The sequence below is a fragment of the Pseudophryne corroboree genome, chromosome 11, assembly GCF_028390025.1.
Source record: "Pseudophryne corroboree isolate aPseCor3 chromosome 11, aPseCor3.hap2, whole genome shotgun sequence".
Lineage (NCBI taxonomy): Eukaryota > Metazoa > Chordata > Amphibia > Anura > Myobatrachidae > Pseudophryne > Pseudophryne corroboree.
Genome location: NC_086454.1, coordinates 135,143,220 through 135,162,124, shown reverse-complemented (window position 1 = coordinate 135,162,124; position 18,905 = coordinate 135,143,220). Strand labels below are relative to the sequence as shown.

Below are 18,905 nucleotides of genomic sequence, written 5' to 3'. Positions count from 1 at the left end.
TGTACTGAGCTTAGCCCTCACTGCTCCTATAACCCTACAATACAATAATCAGCACCCAGCACCTAGAGTGACCACTAACAATATATCATATAGTGTGTACCGAGCTTAGCCCTCACTGCTCCTATAACCCTACAATACAATAATCAGCACCCAGCACCTAGAGTGACCACTAACAATATATCGTATATAGTGTGTACCGAGCTTAGCCCTCACTGCTCCTATAACCCTACAATACAATAATCAGCACCTAGAGTGACCACTAACAATATATCGTGTAGTGTGTACTGAGCTTAGCCCTCACTGCTTCTATAACCCTACAATACAATAATCAGCACCCAGCACCTAAAGTGACCACTAACTATATATCGTATAGTGTGTACCGAGCTTAGCCCTCACTGCTCCTATAACCCTACAATACAAATCAGCACCCAGCACCTAGTGACCACTAACAATATATCATAGTGTGTACTGAGCTTAGCCATCACTGCTCCTATAACCCTACAATACAATAATCAGCACCCAGCACCTAGAGTGACCACTGACAATATATCATAGTGTGTACTGAGGTTAGCCCTCACTGCTTCTATAACCTTACAATACAATAATCAGCACCCAGCACCTAGAGTGACCACTAACAATATATCGTATAGTGTGTACCGAGCTTAGCCCTCACTGCTCCTATAACTCTACAATACAATAATCAGCACCCAGCACCTAGAGTGACCACTAACAATATATCATATAGTGTGTACCGAGCTTAGGCCTCACTGCTCCTATAACCCTACAAACAATAATCAGCACCCAGCACCTAGAGTGACCACTAACAATATATAGTGTCTACTGAGCTTAGCCATCACTGCTCCTATAACCCTACAATACAATAATCAGCACCCAGCACCTAGAGTGACCACTAACAATATATCATATAGTGTACCAAGCTTAGCCCTCACTGCTCCTATAACCCTATAATACAATAATCAGCACCCAGCACCTAGAGTGACCACTAACAATATATCATATAGTGTGTACCGCGCTTAGCCCTCACTGCTCCTATAACCCTACAATTCAATAATCAGCACCCAGCACCTAGAGTGACCACTAACAATATATCATATAGTGTGTACCGCGCTTAGCCCTCACTGCTCCTATAACCCTACAATTCAATAATCAGCACCCAGCACCTAGAGTGACCACTAACAATATATCATATAGTGTGTACCGCGCTTAGCCCTCACTGCTCCTATAACCCTACAATACAATAATCAGCACCCAGCACCTAGAGTGACCACTAACAATATATCGTGTAGTGTGTACTGAGCTTAGCCCTCACTGCTTCTATAACCCTACAATACAATAATCAGCACCCAGCACCTAAAGTGACCACTAACTATATATCGTATAGTGTGCACCGAGCTTAGCCCTCACTGCTTCTATAACCCTACAATACAATAATCAGCACCCAGCACCTAGAGTGACCACTAACAATATATCATATAGTGTGTACCGAGCTTAGCCCTCACTGCTCCTATAACCCTACAATACAATAATCAGCACCCAGAGTGACCACTAACAATATATCGTATATAGGCCCTCATTCCGAGTTGATCGGTCGCAAGGCGAATTTAGCAGAGTTACACACGCTAAGCCGCCGCCTACTGGGAGTGAATCTTAGCTTCTTAAAATTGCGACCGATGTATTCGCAATATTGCGATTACTAACTACTTAGCAGTTTCAGAGTAGCTCCAGACTTACTCTGCCTGTGCGATCAGTTCAGTGCTTGTCGTTCCTGGTTGACGTCACAAACACACCCAGCGTTCGCCCAGGCACTCCCACCGTTTCCCCGGCCACTCCTGCGTTTTTTCCGGAAACGGTAGCATTTTCAGCCACACGCCCCTGAAACGCCGTGTTTCCGCCCAGTAACACCCATTTCCTGTCAATCACATTACGATCGCCGGAGCGAAGAAAAAGCCGTGAGTAAAAATACTTTCTTCATAGTAAAGTTACTTGGCGCAGTCGCAGTGCGAACATTGCGCATGCGTACTAAGCGGATTTTCACTGCGATGCGATGAAAAATACCGAGCGAACAACTCGGAATGAGGGCCATAGTCTGTACCGAGCTTAGCCCTCACTGCTCCTATAACCCTAAAATACAATAATCAGCACCTAGAGTGACCACTAACAATATATCATATAGTGTACCGAGCTTAGCCCTCACTGCTCCTATAACCCTACAATACAATAATCAGCACCCAGCACCTAGTGACCACTAACAATATATCATATAGTGTGTACCGAGCTTAGGCCTCACTGCTCCTATAACCCTACAAACAATAATCAGCACCCAGCACCTAGAGTGACCACTAACAATATATTGTATATAGTGTCTACTGAGCTTAGCCCTCACTGCTCCTATAACCCTACAATACAATAATCAGCACCCAGCACCTAGAGTGACCACTAACAATATATCGTGTAGTGTGTACTGAGCTTAGCCCTCACTGCTTCTATAACCCTACAATACAATAATCAGCACCCAGCACCTAAAGTGACCACTAACTATATATCGTATAGTGTGTACCGAGCTTAGCCCTCACTGCTCCTATAACCCTACAATACAATAATCAGTACCCGGCACCTAGAGTGACCACTAACAATATATCGTATAGTGTGTTCTGAGGTTAGCCCTCACTGCTCCTATAACCCTACAATACAATAATCAGCACCCAGCACCTAGAGTGACCACTAACAATATATCATATAGTGTGTACTGAGCTAAGCCCTCACTGCTGCTATAACCCTACAATACAATAATCAACACCCGGCACCTAGAGTAACCACTAACAATATATTGTATAGTGTGTACTGAGCTAAGCCCTCACTGCTCCTATAACCCTACAATACAATAATCAGTACCCGGCACCTAGAGTGACCACTAACAATATATCGTATAGTGTGTACTGAGCTTAGCCCTCACTGCTCCTATAACCCTACAATACCATGTAGTCTGGAGCACCAGGTACGGTTGAAATGATTTTTGCTCTAGCCACAGAAATTGAAGTACCAGGGACCAATGTCCAATTGTTCTGCAACTCAGCCATTAAAAGCAGACAATATGGGATAAACTTTATACAAGGCAAACATTACACAACGCTGTGTGTTGGATAGTTATATAAGAGAAACCAAGGCACCTTGCATGAATAGTGTATGCAGTAACTATAATACAGCCTTAGAGCACGCATATTGCAGTTTGACATGGCTGGCCTAGCAGCAATAACAAATCCTTTGCATTAGCTTGGCAAACTAAAAACTAGGGGGATTGTTATTACAGCAGATTACCCCAGTAACTAAAATCTTTTACTCAATTTACTCAGATTTTGACAGCTCCAGTAAGGCATATGCTAACACCTATTATATCACTACTGATTGCAATGGTGAGAGATTATATTGTGGCATTCTGTTCCAGCAGTGCCCAGGAACTGAGCGACCTTAGGTCACACACGTGTACAGGAAAGCCGAGATGGAGCAGAGGCATCTGAATGGATCCATCTTCGCAGTCCAATATTTATCGGAATCAAGCTGAAAAAAGTAAAGCTTTCAGAGCTTGTTAAACTGTGCCAGAGTGCAGTTGCCATAATGAATGATGGGGACTGCTATATGCAGTATTAGTTTGACTAAAGCAGCAGATATCTAAAGGGCCCCATACACTAGAACGATTTTGCTAAATTTCAGCTCAATTTGGTCACTCGGGACTATGTATTGGGTGAAATCGTGCATATTTAGCTGTGTATCCAATCCGATTCGATCCAATGAGCGGCCCCGTGAGTGTCGCGTCGACTCCTCCAGGTTGCTGGTGCTGCACTCGTTATTTGTCGTGATCAAGTGGAATAGTGTGGAATCGAACGGTGGTAGGAAGTTTGAAGCATCCTAATCCAGCCCATCAGATGTATCTGATGGTACCTGTGAATGCATGCTATACATCCCATGCGATATGTAGGCGCTTGACATATCCTATGTGATGTACAGCATGCTCCAAAAAGTCACACTGTACCAAATCGTTTGGAATCGTATGTAAACACTTCTGGGAAGCTCCCTTGAGAGTTCAAGGGAAATTGGCCCGACTTCAGCCTCTAGACCAGAGATTTTCAACCTTTCACAACTCGCGGCACACTGAATAAGATTTAAATATTGCAAAGGTACATTGAAATATAATGGTGATGCATGGTGCCGTTGCGTGTCCTAGGATGTCATGTCACAGCTTCTCCATAGGTAACGCCTGAGCCACATGTGAGAAAGCCAGAAGAGCCCAACACTGCCCGGGCCCAAAATTAGAACCACTAAACCCACCAGTATTGATCGTTCCAGGGCCTCAGTAGCGGCAAAACACTGACGGGCCTGGCTGTGCTTCTATGGCGGCACACCTGGAGAATGCTCTGGCCACACTAGAGGTTGAAAAACACTACTCTAGACATAATGTTCTAAAGTATGGGGCCCTTATGATATCTCATGCGCAAGGCTTTTATGAAATAGCCTATTAGCTCAAATCATGCAGAAACTACAATTTCCACATGGCTTTCAGGGAAAATTTAATTAATAAATAGGCCCCTAAGAGAGATGATGAGATGTCCTTCTACCTACATAATCAAAGACCAAACCTGTGGCTCCTCGTCATGTATATAGCCATAGCATTCACAAGCTCCTGTTAATTATGATTAATATAGTAGGAAAGTCACACTAAAATAAAATCAGTCAGAACTGCTTTGGAGACATATTGAAATACTTAAATATTCTAATAACTTCCACACATAGGGGGGTATTCAACTGAAGGTGGAATTGCCGTCTTATCGGAAAGACAACAGTTTCCGACTTTTTTAGGTCGGAAACTGTTCCGACCTATTCAATGGGGACACCGTTTTTCCGACAGGTCGGCAATTCCGACTTGTCGGAAAACACGTGGATAGGCGGATTAGCCTCGGATCCACGTGTTTTGTCGGATTCGCGGCTAAAATCCAACAGGTTTTAACTCCATTTCTGACACTGTCAATCCGACTTTAAAAAAAGTCGGATTGGCATTGTGGGGAACGGCTAAATCCTGTTGGATTTGGCCGCTCATTGAATACTGCATTGTCGGATCCTTTCCGTCGGAAAGGATGCAACAAGCATTGATAACCCCCCCATAATATAACAACTTCGCTGTACCCAGGATACATCCACTCAAAACAAAATATTCATACCTATGCCTACATCGTACTTGCATATTATACTGTGGCTTCCTATTAAATACGGTACGGCAAGATATACAAAACCTGATACTACAGAAGTTACCGAATGTCTAAATAAACATGGATTGCTACAGACTATTTGTTCTCAAACTAACGCATTTCACCTGAAAAATATGCCAGTAACACTGGTTTTCTTAGAAGTGGGAAACAAATTAGGGACAAACATCTGGCAGGCACATAAATCACCGTCATTTCAAGAGGTATGGATCAGCAGATCTACATGAAAAAGGTCTACAGTCATTAGGTCGACGACTATTGGACGACATGCATTAGATCAACAGAGTCAAAAGTTTGACCGTAGGAAAGCTTGACAGGGTCAAAAGGTCAACAAATGAAAAGTTTGACATAAGAAAAGGTCAACACAAAAAAGGTCGACACAGCATTTTTAAAAAAAATTTGGTGAGGCTTCTGCTGTCAAAGCATGTGGAACTCCAGTTAGTGCACAGCTTCGCTCGCCATGTTTCGGCCAAGGTGCCTTGCCCTGCTACACTCGGCACAGGATACTATTCCCTATCGTAATCCACGTGGACGGTAAAGTATGAAAACATTGATCAAAATGGTAAACCCCCCCCCCCCCAAAAAAAAAGCTGCGTCAACCATTTGAACCTGTCGACCGTAAGCACAGTTGACATTTTGTCCATGTCGACCATTAGTGGTCAATCTAAATACTGTTTCTTAAATCCATTTGCAGGAGGACAATTAACCACGCTGTCTCTGATTGGTCATCATTTACTGCAGAATCATTCTTATTTGAAGTTAGGCTGCCAAATTTTTTAGATGCCAATTTTTTTAATGCATTATTTATTATTGACAATATGTAAGCGCAATGCTGGTGATCTTTTCAACAATATCTACAGTTTAAAAATCAGATTAAACTAATTTAAAATACAACCACTTTTTCTGCCACCGATAGGAGTTTTAAACATCACATGCAAGCCAACCATATTCCCCCGTTACTCAAGGGTCCCTTTTGTACCCAGCAGAAATCTTTAAAACACATTGCTTATTTTCCCATAGCTCAAAGGGGGTCATTCCGAGTTGATCGTTCGCTAGCAGTTTTTAGCAGCCGTGCAAACGCTACGCCGCCACCCACTGGGAGTGAATTTTAGCTTAGCAGAAGTGTGAACGTTTTTATCACAGAGCGCCTGCAAAAAATTTTGGTGCAGTTTCAGAGTAGCTCAAAACCTACTCAGCGCTTGCGATCACTTCAGACTATTCAGTTCCGGATTTGACGTCACACACCCGCCCAGCCACGCCTGCGTTTTCCCTGGCACGCCTGCATTTTTCCGAACACTCCCTGAAAACGGTCAGTTGCCACCCAGATACGCCCACTTCATGTCAATCACTCTGCGGCAACCAGTGCGACTGAAATGCATCGCTAGACCCTGTGCAAAACTGCATCATTCGTTGTGCCCATTTTTTAGCCTGATCGCTGCGAACAAATGCAGCTAGCGATCAACTCGGAATGACCACCAAAATCCTAATGCACCACACTTAACGCAAGAATAGGTTCCTTCTCTGTCCAAATCAGCCCTACCACCTGGGATAATAGCCATACACCCGGAAAAACGGCACAGTTTCGCACAGCCCCAGCATTAAAACTGTGGGAGAAGGGATTATGAGCAGAAGGACCAATCACAAGCCTAAACCAAGATATTGCCGCTTGTGATTGGTCCTCCCATTAAATGCCCCCCCCCCCCCCCAACTGCCATTTAAAGATATTTAACTTTATTGATTTGCAGACAAGTGGGATGGCAATACGTTATCTTATTGGATACCAAAATAAAGTTTTAGAATTGTATAGCCTGAACAGGTTTTTCATTTCAACATCATGAACATGAAATTATTTGTAGCATTCAGTACTTTCACTGACCAACTTGACTACTGCTCATAATCACGGAAGTCAATTTTTTCATCAATATATTTATGCTACCCACAGTAACTGTTGTCTTAAATCATTCTAAAACCACGGACAGAGCCCAACATACTAGTCCCAGCATTCATACGGCTCTGAAATTGGGATTTTAGGCTTCAAAATTACTCAGCAAATAATCCTAAAGAGTACTCCTACCTTTACACTTGAATATATAGCTATTCTATGTACTGTGACACATGCAAACTCTGGAACGGTGGTTTGTCAAAGCTAGCTAGGGACAGTCCATTTGTATTCAAATACATTAGCTGTCCTAATTTATCAGTGACATTTGCATAATTAATAGGAGTATTACCAAAATATCTAGGTGTATATCAGTTAGACGTCCGCTTCCATTGTAAAGGTCCAAACTCAACTGCTCCAGACTCAGCCGCTCCTCCAAGTAGTGACCCAGGTAATGCTGTAGAAGGTACCTGCAGGCCCGAGTCTTGATAGAGCTGGACCATGGAAAAAGCCACCGAGACATACTGGGAACAGAAACGGGGCCAGGGAAGGGGCAGGAGAGAGAGGGGAAGGGAAAAGGGATCCGCTCTCACCTCATAACCCAGGATGAGAGGTGAGCTGTGGCTGTCACCCACTTCTTGTTTTCACAACCTGGTACCCCAAAACTGTAATATTTATAACTATAAAAGAATATGTTCCTTGTATCCCACTCACTACAGGAATGTCACCAGAAGGGTTTCCTGTGTTAGGCTCAGCGGTACCCTAGGCTAGTGGTATATTATAATATTACACTATCAGCAAGTGATAGATTACAATGTGTTATTACAAGTGATATTACAGTAATATGTTCCCAAGTGATAATTACAAATATTAAGTTATCAGCAAGTGATATATTACAATATTACATTAAGCATTATACAAGGTATAATGTGACACTGAATGACACACTACAACAATAATGTCTCTATTACAGCTGTCAGCCCCTCTGTCTCTGCCACCCTATTGTCCTGTGCCTAGGCTCCTGCCATATACTAACTAATCCCTAGCTCCCCTTCACCATACAGAGCCCATAAGAAGACCTCATAGAGACAATGTGCCCCTGTGCACTGCAGCGCCCCCTGCTGTATGCTCTCATAGGGTGTCGGGTTGTCCAGTTCTCCGTGGTGCTGGGTCACCTATTCTCAGCCAGGGTAAGTTGCGACGCCCGGTTCCGGGTCACTATCTGTTTTGCTTCTCAACGAAACCCCGCCCCTTCGTGTTGCGCGTTGACGGCAGGGCGATCAGCAGCCAATCACCTGAGGTAAACAACCCTCGTCATGAGAAATGGGACTCGAATGGGCGGCCATCTTGGTACACCCAAATAAAGAAATAAAAATGCTGCGCTTATTGCATTACGCAATACGCTCTGGCTCAGCTGACAGTAATGAGTCTGGTACGCTCACTGACTGAGGTTTAGCAATGTGATCTGGTCTTGTGACCAGTTAGGTAAAGTGATGCATGGCCCACGTTTACTTAATATATTGTAAATAATAATGCGAGCCAGGAGGACTGCCACCAGAAATATTCTAAGGAGGTCCCTGTCTGTCATGCCTCACTCATTTTGCAAACTGGAATTCAGATAGTTACGCAAATTTGATATTTATGTAAATCTCCAATTTCTCTGACGTCCTAAGTGGATGCTGGGACTCCGTAAGGACCATGGGGAATAGCGGCTCCGCAGGAGACTGGGCACAACTAAAGAAAGCTTTAGGACTACCTGGTGGGTTGGTTCTATATCGGAGGGGCTGAAGGGACCTTGTGACGTATTGAGGGGAGGAGCTACGTCACCAGGGGGAGGAGCTACGGGCGAACAGGGTACCCGAAAAGTACGCTCGCCACGCTTCGGGCACGGTGACTCGCTCCGCTTCGCTCACCACCTAATTACTAAAGGTAATAGTTGGTGGCGTGGATAGTAGAGGAACTATCCCGCTGGCCTAGCTCCTCCCCCTTGCGTCGTAACTCCTCCCCTTACGGAAAAGGTCCCTTAGCCCACTTGATTCTAGCATCTACCCTACCTGGTGTGCACTGGCTCCTCCCTCTATGACCCTCCTCCAGACCTCAGTTAGAATCTTGTGCCCGGCTGAGCTGGATGCACACTAGGGGCTCTCCTGAGCTCCTAGAAAAAGAAAGTTTATTTTAGGTTTTTTATTTTCAGTGAGATCTGCTGGCAACAGACTCACTGCTACGAGGGACTAAGGGGAGAGAAGCGAACCTACCTGCTTGCAGCTAGCTTGGGCTTCTAGGCTACTGGACACCATTAGCTTCAGAGGGATCGAACACAGGGCCCGACCTCGATCGTCCGGTCCCGGAGCCGCGCCGCCGTCCCCCTTACAGAGCCAAAAGCAAGAAGACAGTCCTGGAAATCGGCGGCAGAAGACTTCGGTCTTCATCAAGGTAGCGCACAGCACTGCAGCTGTGCGCCATTGCTTCCCATGCACACCTCACACTCCGGTCACTGATGGGTGCAGGGCGCTGGGGGGGGGGGCGCCCTGGGCTGCAATATTAAGTACCTTGGCTGGCAAAATTACACATAATATAGTCATAGAGACTATATATGTGTAAAATCCCCTGCCAGATATACCTACAAAAAAGCGGGAGAAGTCCGCCGAAAAAGGGGCGGGGCTATCTCCCTCAGCACAGTGGCGCCATTTTCCCTCACAGCTCCGCTGGAAGGATCGCTCCCAGGCTCTCCCCTGCAGTTTCCAGACTACATAGGGTAAAAAAGAGAGGGGGGGGCTAAATTTAGGCGCAATATTGTGTATACAAGCAGCTATTGGGAAAATCACTCAGTTACAGTGTTAATCCCTGTGTTATATAGCGCTCTGGTGTGTGCTGGCATACTCTCTCTCTGTCTCCCCAAAGGGCTTTGTGGGGTCCTGTCCTCAGTCAGAGCATTCCCTGTGTGTGTGCGGTGTGTCGGTACTGCTGTGTCGACATGTTTGATGAGGAGGCTTATGTGGAGGCGGAGCAGTTGCCGATTAATGTGATGTCACCCCCTGCGGGGCCGACACCTGAGTGGATGGACTTGTGGAAGGAATTACGTGAAAGTGTCAACTCCTTACATAAAAGGTTTGACGACATAGCAGATGTGGGACAGTCGGCTTCTCAGCTCGTGCCTGCCCAACTTTCTCAAAAGCCATCAGGGGCTCTAAAACGCCCGCTACCTCAGATGGCAGACACAGATGTCGACACGGATACTGAATCCAGTGTCGACGACGATGAGACTAATGTAACTTCCAATAGGGCCACACGTTACATGATTGAGGCAATGAAAAATGTGTTGCACATTTCTGATGTTACCCCAGGTACCACAAAAAAGGGTATTATGTTTGGGGAGAAAAAACTACCAGTGGTTTTTTCCCCCATCTGAGGAATTAAATGAAGTGTGTGAAGAAGCGTGGGCTTCCCCCGATAAGAAACTGGTCATTTCTAAAAGGTTACTAATGGCGTACCCTTTCCCGCCAGAGGATAGGTCACGTTGGGAAACATCCCCTAGGGTGGATAAAGCGCTCACACGCCTGTCAGAGAAGGTGGCACTACCGTCTCCGGATACGGCCGCCCTAAAGGAGCCTAATGATAGGAAGCAGGATGCTATCCTGAAGTCTGTGTATACACACTCAGGTATTATATTGAGACCGGCTATTGCTTCAGCATGGATGTGCAGTGCTGCAGCTGCGTGGTCAGATTCCCTGTCAGAAAATATTGATAAAGACGCAGTCTTATACATGAGAGATGCACAGAGGGATATTTGCCGGCTGGCATCTAAAATAAGTGCAATGTCCATTTCTGCCAGGAGAGGATTATGGACTCGGCAGTGGACAGGTGATGCAGATTCTAAAAGGCACATGGAAGTTTTGCCTTATAAAGGTGAGGAGTTGTTTGGGGATGGTCTCTCGGACCTCGTTTCCACAGCCACAGCTGGGAAGTCAGCATTTTTACCCCATGTTCCCTCACAGCCAAAGAAAGCACCGTATTATCAGGTACAGTCCTTTCGGCCCCAGAAAGGCAAGCGGGTTAAAGGCGCGTCCTTTCTGCCCAGAGGCAGAGGTAGAGGGAAAAAGCTGCAGCATACAGCCAGTTCCCAGGAGCAAAAATCCTCTCCCGCTTCCTCCAAGTCCACCGCATGACGCTGGGGCTCCACAGGCGGAGCCAGGTACGGTGGGGGCCCGTCTCAAAAACTTCAGCAATCAGTGGGCTTGCTCACGGGTGGATCCCTGGATCCTTCAAGTGGTATCTCAGGGGTACAAGCTGGAATTCGAGACGTCTCCCCCCCGCCGTTTCCTCAAATCTGCCTTGCCAACAACTCCCTCAGGCAGGGAGGCAGTGCTAGAGGCAATTCACAAGCTGTATTCCCAGCAGGTGATAGTCAAGGTGCCCCTCCTTCAACAAGGACGGGGTTACTATTCCACAATGTTTGTGGTACCGAAACCGGACGGTTCGGTGAGACCCATTTTAAATTTGAAATCCTTGAACACTTATATAAAAAAAATTCAAGTTCAAGATGGAATCGCTCAGGGCGGTTATTTCAAGCCTGGACGAGGGGGATTACATGGTATCACTGGACATCAAGGATGCTTACCTGCATGTCCCCATTTACCATCCTCACCAGGAGTACCTCAGATTTGTGGTACAGGATTGTCATTATCAATTCCAGACGTTGCCGTTTGGTCTGTCCACGGCACCGAGGGTATTTACCAAGGTAATGGCCGAAATGATGATACTCCTTCGAAAAAAAGGAGTTTTAATTATCCCGTACTTGGACGATCTCCTGATAAAGGCGAGGTCCAGGGAGCAGTTGTTGGTCGGGCTAGCACTATCTCGGGAGGTGCTACAACAGCACGGTTGGATTCTAAATATTCCAAAGTCACAGCTGGTCCCTACGACACGTCTACAGTTCCTGGGGATGGTTCTGGACACAGAACAGAAAAAAGTGTTTCTCCCGGAGGAGAAAGCCAAGGAGCTGTCATCTCTAGTCAGAGGCCTCCTGAAACCAAAACAGGTGTCGGTGCATCACTGCACGCGAGTCCTGGGAAAAATGGTAGCTTCCTACGAAGCAATTCCATTCGGCAGGTTCCATGCAAGGACTTTTCAGTGGGACCTGTTGGACAAGTGGTCCAGATCGCATCTTCAGATGCATCGGCTGATAACCCTGTCTCCAAGGACCAGGGTGTCTCTGCTGTGGTGGCTGCAAAGTGCTCATCTTCAAGAGGGCCGCAGATTCGGCATACAGGACTGGGTCCTGGTGACCACGGATGCCAGCCTTCGAGGCTGGGGGGCAGTCACACAGGGAAGAAACTTCCAAGGACTATGGTCGAGTCAGGAGACTTCCCTACACATAAATATTCTGGAACTGAGGGCCATTTACAATGCCCTAAGTCAGGCAAAACCCCTGCTTCAAAACCAGCCGGTACTGATCCAGTCAGACAACATCACGGCAGTCGCCCATGTAAACCGACAGAGCGGCACAAGAAGCAGGACGGCGATGGCAGAAGCCACAAGGATTCTCCGATGGGCGGAAAATCACGTGTTAGCACTGTCAGCAGTGTTCATTCCGGGAGTGGACAACTGGGAAGCAGACTTCCTCAGCAGGCACGACCTCCACCCGGGAGAGTGGGGACTTCATCCAGAAGTCTTCCAACTGATTGTAAACCGTTGGGAAAGGCCACAGGTGGACATGATGGCGTCCCGCCTCAACAAAAAGCTAGAAAGATATTGCGCCAGGTCAAGAGACCCTCAGGCGATAGCTGTGGACGCTCTAGTGACACCGTGGGTGTACCGGTCGGTTTATGTGTTCCCTCCTCTTCCTCTCATACCCAAGGTACTGAGGATAATAAGGAGAAGAGGAGTAAGAACTATACTCATTGTTCCGGATTGGCCAAGAAGAGCTTGGTACTCGGAACTTCAAGAAATGATCTCAGAGGACCCATGACCTCTGCCGCTCAGACAGGACCTGCTGCAGCAGGGGCCCTGTCTGTTCCAAGACTTACCGCGGCTGCGTTTGACGGCATGGCGGTTGAACACCGGATCCTGAAGGAAAAGGGCATTCCGGAGGAAGTCATTCCTACGCTGATTAAAGCTAGGAAAGAAGTGACCGCAAACCATTATCACCGCATTTGGCGAAAATATGTTGCGTGGTGTGAGGTCAGGAAGGCCCCAACGGAGGAATTTCAGTTGGGCCGTTTTCTGCACTTCCTACAGTCAGGGGTGACTATGGGCCTAAAATTGGGTTCCATTAAGGTCCAGATTTCGGCTCTATCGATTTTCTTCCAGAAAGAACTGGCTTCACTACCTGAAGTTCAGACTTTTGTTAAGGGAGTGCTGCATATTCAGCCCCCTTTTGTGCCTCCAGTGGCACCTTGCGATCTCAACGTGGTGTTGGATTTCCTAAAGTCACATTGGTTTGAGCCACTTAAAACCGTGGAATTAAAATATCTCACGTGGAAAGTGGTCATGCTGTTGGCCTTGGCTTCGGCCAGGCGTGTGTCAGAATTGGCGGCTTTGTCATGTAAAAGCCCTTATCTGATTTTCCATATGGATAGGGCAGAATTGAGGACTCGTCCCCAGTTTCTCCCTAAGGTGGTATCAGCCTTTCATTTGAACCAACCTATCGTGGTGCCTGCGGCTACTAAAGACTTGGAGGCTTCCAAGTTGTTGGACGTAGTCAGGGCCCTGAAAATTTATGTTTCCAGGACGGCTAGTGTCAGGAAAACTGACTCGCTATTTATCCTGTATGCACCCAACAAGCTGGGTGCTCCTGCTTCAAAGCAGACTATTGCTCGCTGGATCTGTAGTACGATTCAGCTTGCACATTCTGCGGCTGCGGCTTCTGGGGTACCGCACAGCGATCGCGCTGCGCGCCATGCTCCCACACACAGCGGCACTACAGGGTGCGGGGGGGGGGGGGGGAGCGCCCTGGGCAGCATAAAACTCCTCATTTAAGGCTGGCACAGTGGGATATAAGTGCCAAGGCACTAGTTCCTAACCCCCCAGTATAATTATCTTAAAAAATAGCGGGGCTGAAGTGCGCCATTAAGGGGGCGGGGCTTAGCCCTCACAGCTCTCATCAGCGCCATTTTCTGTTCACAGAGCTTCAGAGACGCTGGTCCTTCCTCAACACTGCTGTACAAGTAACAGGGTCCAAAACGGGGGGGGGGGGGGGGGGGGGGCACAGTTAATTTGGTGCAGATATAAGTTATTATATAAGCGCTACAGGTCTGAGGCTTTATATTAACATTTCAGAACTGGGATTGAGCGCTGGGTTGTGAGCTGGCAAACTCCCTCTGTGTTTCTCTAACAGGCTTTACTGTGGGTCTGTCCCCTATTTGCCCAGTGTGTCTGTGGGTGTCGGTACACGTGTGTCGGCATGTCTGAGGCTGAGTACTCTTCCCAGGAGGAGACTGTGTTAGGTTCAGAAACGACTGTGGGAGTGACCCTGTCGGCACAGCCGACTCCTGATTGGGTAAATGTGTTGAATGTCTTAAATGCTAATGTGGCTCTTATTAATAAGAGATTAGATAAATCGGAATCTCAGAACCAGGCATGGAAGAAATCTGTGGAGGATGTGTTATCACAGGACCAGACCCCCTCGGGGTCACATAAACGTTCGTTTGCTCAGTTGGCAGACACAGATACCGACACAGACACTGACTCCAGTGTCGACTATAGTGATACCAGATTAGACCCAAAATTGGCAAAGAACATTCAGTACATGATTGTGGCAATAAAAGACGTGTTACATATCACTGAGGACCCGGCTGTTCCTGATAATAGGGTCTGTATGTATAAGGGAAAGAAACCTGAGGTAACGTTTACTCCCTCTCATGAACTGAATACTCTTTTTGAAAAAATGTGGGAAAATCCTGACAAAAAGTTTCTGATTCCCAAAAGGATTCAGGTGGCGTATCCGTTCCCATCTTGGGATAGAGAAAAGTGGGAGTCACCCCCCATTGTGGACAAGGCTCTATCACGGTTGTCTAAAAAGGTGGCTTTACCGTCTCCTGACACGGCAGCCCTTAAGGATCCTGCGGATCGTAGACAGGAAAATACATTAAAATCCATTTACGTCACCACAGGTACACTGCTCAAACCAACCATTGCATCTGTGTGGGTGAGTAGTGCTATCGAAAAGTGGGCAGATAACTTGTCATCTGATATAGATACCCTAGATAGGGATAGCATCCTTTTAACGCCAGCGAATCTTTTGCCTTGCCAAATCTACCATAGGGTAGCAAGCACTTGTGCAAATTGTGCACTCTGCCGGCCGGGCAAAGGGTGTGCAATTGAATTCCCAAATACCATCCTCCAATCATCTCATACAATTTGCACCCACCATCAATCATTCCTAATTGCCCCTCACACTTTTCCGATTGCCCTGCAGTGCTGCCACCACTTTTTCTTCCACTGAAGTCTTCTGCTGAAGTCCATAGAACCTTGGTGCAGCCAATCAGAAGCAATGTGGACAACTGGAGGCACAACCGTGTCCTAAACTACTTAACAGAATCTGAGGATGGAAAGTAAGCAGACTTTTCTGATTTTCACATTTATTCTTGAGCAACTGAATAGTACATTTTTGATACAGTATGGATCCTTCTCATCAAGATTAAACCCCAATTAGTACACCCGTTAATGGGGTTTTAAGAAACTGGCAGTCATTGTTAGCCATACCATCATTTTCTGAACCAAGGAAAGACAGCTGATTGGATTGCCAAGGACCACATAAACCGAAAATCCTTTGAATTTGCGGGAATCAGGTTATTTTGGGGAATATCTCACAAACATTCTTTCATAAATATGCCACACTGTGTGATTAAATTACTGTAGAAGTTGTTAGGCCAGTTACAGTAGACTGCGAGCATAATCAGCCTTCCATGATATACTGTAATGTACAACATCAGGGCCGGATTAAGGGTAGTGGGGGTCCAGGGCAATGTAGATTGGGGGCCCCCATCTACGATTGCTGTCAGACCACTCATGTGTGGCAGCCCAGTTATTCTCCCAACTCAACCCCTTTAGTCTGCCCCAGATCTGTGCCTCTCATCCACATATTACTTGCTCTTAATATGTGGAATTACGCGAATCATACAACAAGCCTTTCCCCTGACCTTCAATTCTTACAGGCTAAATGAGGCCACAGACCACCCAATCACTTTCCAAGATAGTGGTATCCATGAGGCTGGTCTTCTCTCCAAGGCAATGTGAGAGCTCAGCAAAGTTCAGGTGTGTCACAGAAATTGGGAGACAGGAGGCAGATACAGTATAATCCACCCACAGTCATCCTGCTTACTAATACAATAGGCTCACATAGGCGTAAATAAGATGTGAAACGCATGAGTTCTCGTTCGCTGATGTCTCAGTAATGATTGTAGGGGATTGGTATGATATCCCGCCGCCTGGGATGCCGAACGTCAGGATCCCAACATCGGCATCCCGAGCTGTGGAATGCCGGCGGGGGGACGAGCGCAACGAAGCCCCTTGCGGCTTCACTGCGCTCAGGTTCTATTCTCCCTCTATGGGTGTCGTGGACACCCATAGAGGGGGAATCACCTACCTCGCCAGTATACCGGCGGCGGTATGGTGCCCCCATCGAGATCGTGGCGTCAGTACTGTGACAGCCGATTCTGACAAGCGGTATGCTAACCGCATACCAATTGTAGTATGCAGGCAGATGAGTGGAAGTAAATATCCAGTCATACACATTTATTTTCATTAGTAATTGTACAATATATATGTAATAGAACAAATGCTGTAATACTAATGCCTCTTGAAACTAAGAGAGCGAACATGATGTCGTCAGCCATGTAGGAGGCAAACATTAATAGCTCAGCTGCTTTGTTTCCTAATTACTTCTATTATTCTATCTCTGTACAGAGCCTGTATCGTCTATAAAGACCTTGAACGTCTGTACCTAATCCAGAACTGGTCGTATAATATTGTGGCTGCTGGTATATGTTGCCACTGTCAAAGGAATAGATGTGTCTATGTTATGGATGACTACTTCCATTTTAGTGTAGCTTGTTCCCAGAAGGTTGCAGAAGTTGGCTGATGAGCAGCCTGCCATTCTCTGATCTCTCCAGCAGGTGGCTCTAAGTACACTGGCTTTTTGGTCTTCTGTTCATATTTATCCCCAATTTATCAGACAAGCCCCATTTTACTTATTGAAAGAAGAAAATAAATTATCAGTAAAGGCACTTGTAATGTAATATTAGATGTCTCTTTAATTAATGAAATAGGACTCTTAACTGTATAAGAATAGTTATTTATTAATGCCACATAGTGACAAATAGGAATATATATATACACATACAGATGTGTCCTCTTACATACTTGCTGCAGTCACGCTAAATAGCTCTCGAAGTCGCGCCATGCATGGCAGGACATGGTAGCACCAGGCATCTTTTTTTGTGTTTTTTTTCCCCACGAAAATGTGTCTTAGACGCAAAGTAATAGGACGCACAAGCAGTTTCTGCTGATTAAAATTATATGCCTATATTCTGCGTGTAATTGTGGCTCTATCTGCATCTGAAATGCCACGTTACAGTGTTTTCCATGAAAACACTGTAGCATAGCATTTTGTATGCACATATAGGCATGCTGCATATCATTTTAATTAGCAGTAGCTGCTTGTGTGTCCTATTACATTACTTTGTGGAAAAAACGCAAAAAATATAGTCGGTGTTTTCCCGAGTCACACGGCCCTCACGCATTATGTGTAACACGACTTGTAGCTAGGGGACACATCTGTGTGTGTATATATATATATATATATATATATATCCAAAGGTGCTCCTGCACTCACATCTTCCATGCAAGTAACAAATGGGCGGGTGCTTCCAACAGACCAAGAGGTCTACTATATATCCAAAGCTGTCCACAAAGTGGGGATGCACTCTCGCTATGAAGTGAAGACTCAATTTTGAATAGTCGAATAATCACCGTAGTTTAATGTCAACGTTTCGGCCTGTAAACAGGCCTTTCTCAAGACAGGTGAATCAGCAGATCAAATATTCAATTGCATTGTCAGTTCATACAATCTGTAGGAACAATGATTACAGTTAAAATCACATGCCTCACCGGTCCCTGAAGTACCAACACCAAACGCAGTACAGATATATAAGACTAGGTCCAGTGCAGGTTAATGCTTACTAGGCAATAAGATCACCCACATGTGCATCCTCCACCTAGTGATCAAAGGGTGAATCATACCTGTAACGCCTCATCCTTCACATAATTACACATAGTATCAGCACAACACCATGTCACCGAACAACCGGCAATCCATTGTATATCACACTGTAATGATACCAGGGATACGTGGCCTCATTATAGAACATACCACAAAATGTGGGAGCATTACTCAATTCCCATAGACAACAAATTGGACGCAATAAACATTACCTACTGTGTGGTATATAATCAATATAGTTCCTGGATGCAGACACATCTGTTGCTGATAACAGTGCTGCAGAGGGAAAAGATCTGGTTTCAACATCAAATGCAGGCAAAAAAGCGAGCTATCTACAAACAGAGACACATAAATCAAACAGCCAATAACTTACTCAGATCTGGAGGCGTCCTGCTTGTGTCTGCATGACCCTCCTGATCCTAGAGTGTATTTAAATACCGCGCTCACCGGAAGTGACGCCATCGGCAATTAAGCGTACCACACAAAACGTCCTCAAGTCAAAAGTGCCCATATCACCATACCTCAATAC

At 45.9% G+C, this 18,905-nt stretch overlaps 1 protein-coding gene across 2 annotated transcripts in view; it reads right to left on the bottom strand.

Moving 5' to 3' along the window:
* Positions 1-8,439, bottom strand: part of ATG2A (autophagy related 2A) — a 336,387-nt gene extending 327,948 nt beyond the window's left edge. The window contains exon 1 of one of the 2 annotated variants that reach the window (XM_063944836.1): positions 7,508-8,439. In XM_063944836.1, the coding sequence (XP_063800906.1) occupies positions 7,508-7,678 (171 nt within the window). In that variant the 5' untranslated portion in view covers positions 7,679-8,439. The remainder of the gene's footprint in view (positions 1-7,507) is intronic. The other variant, XM_063944835.1, reaches the window with a different exon arrangement.
* Positions 8,440-18,905: the final 10,466 nt, after the last annotated feature.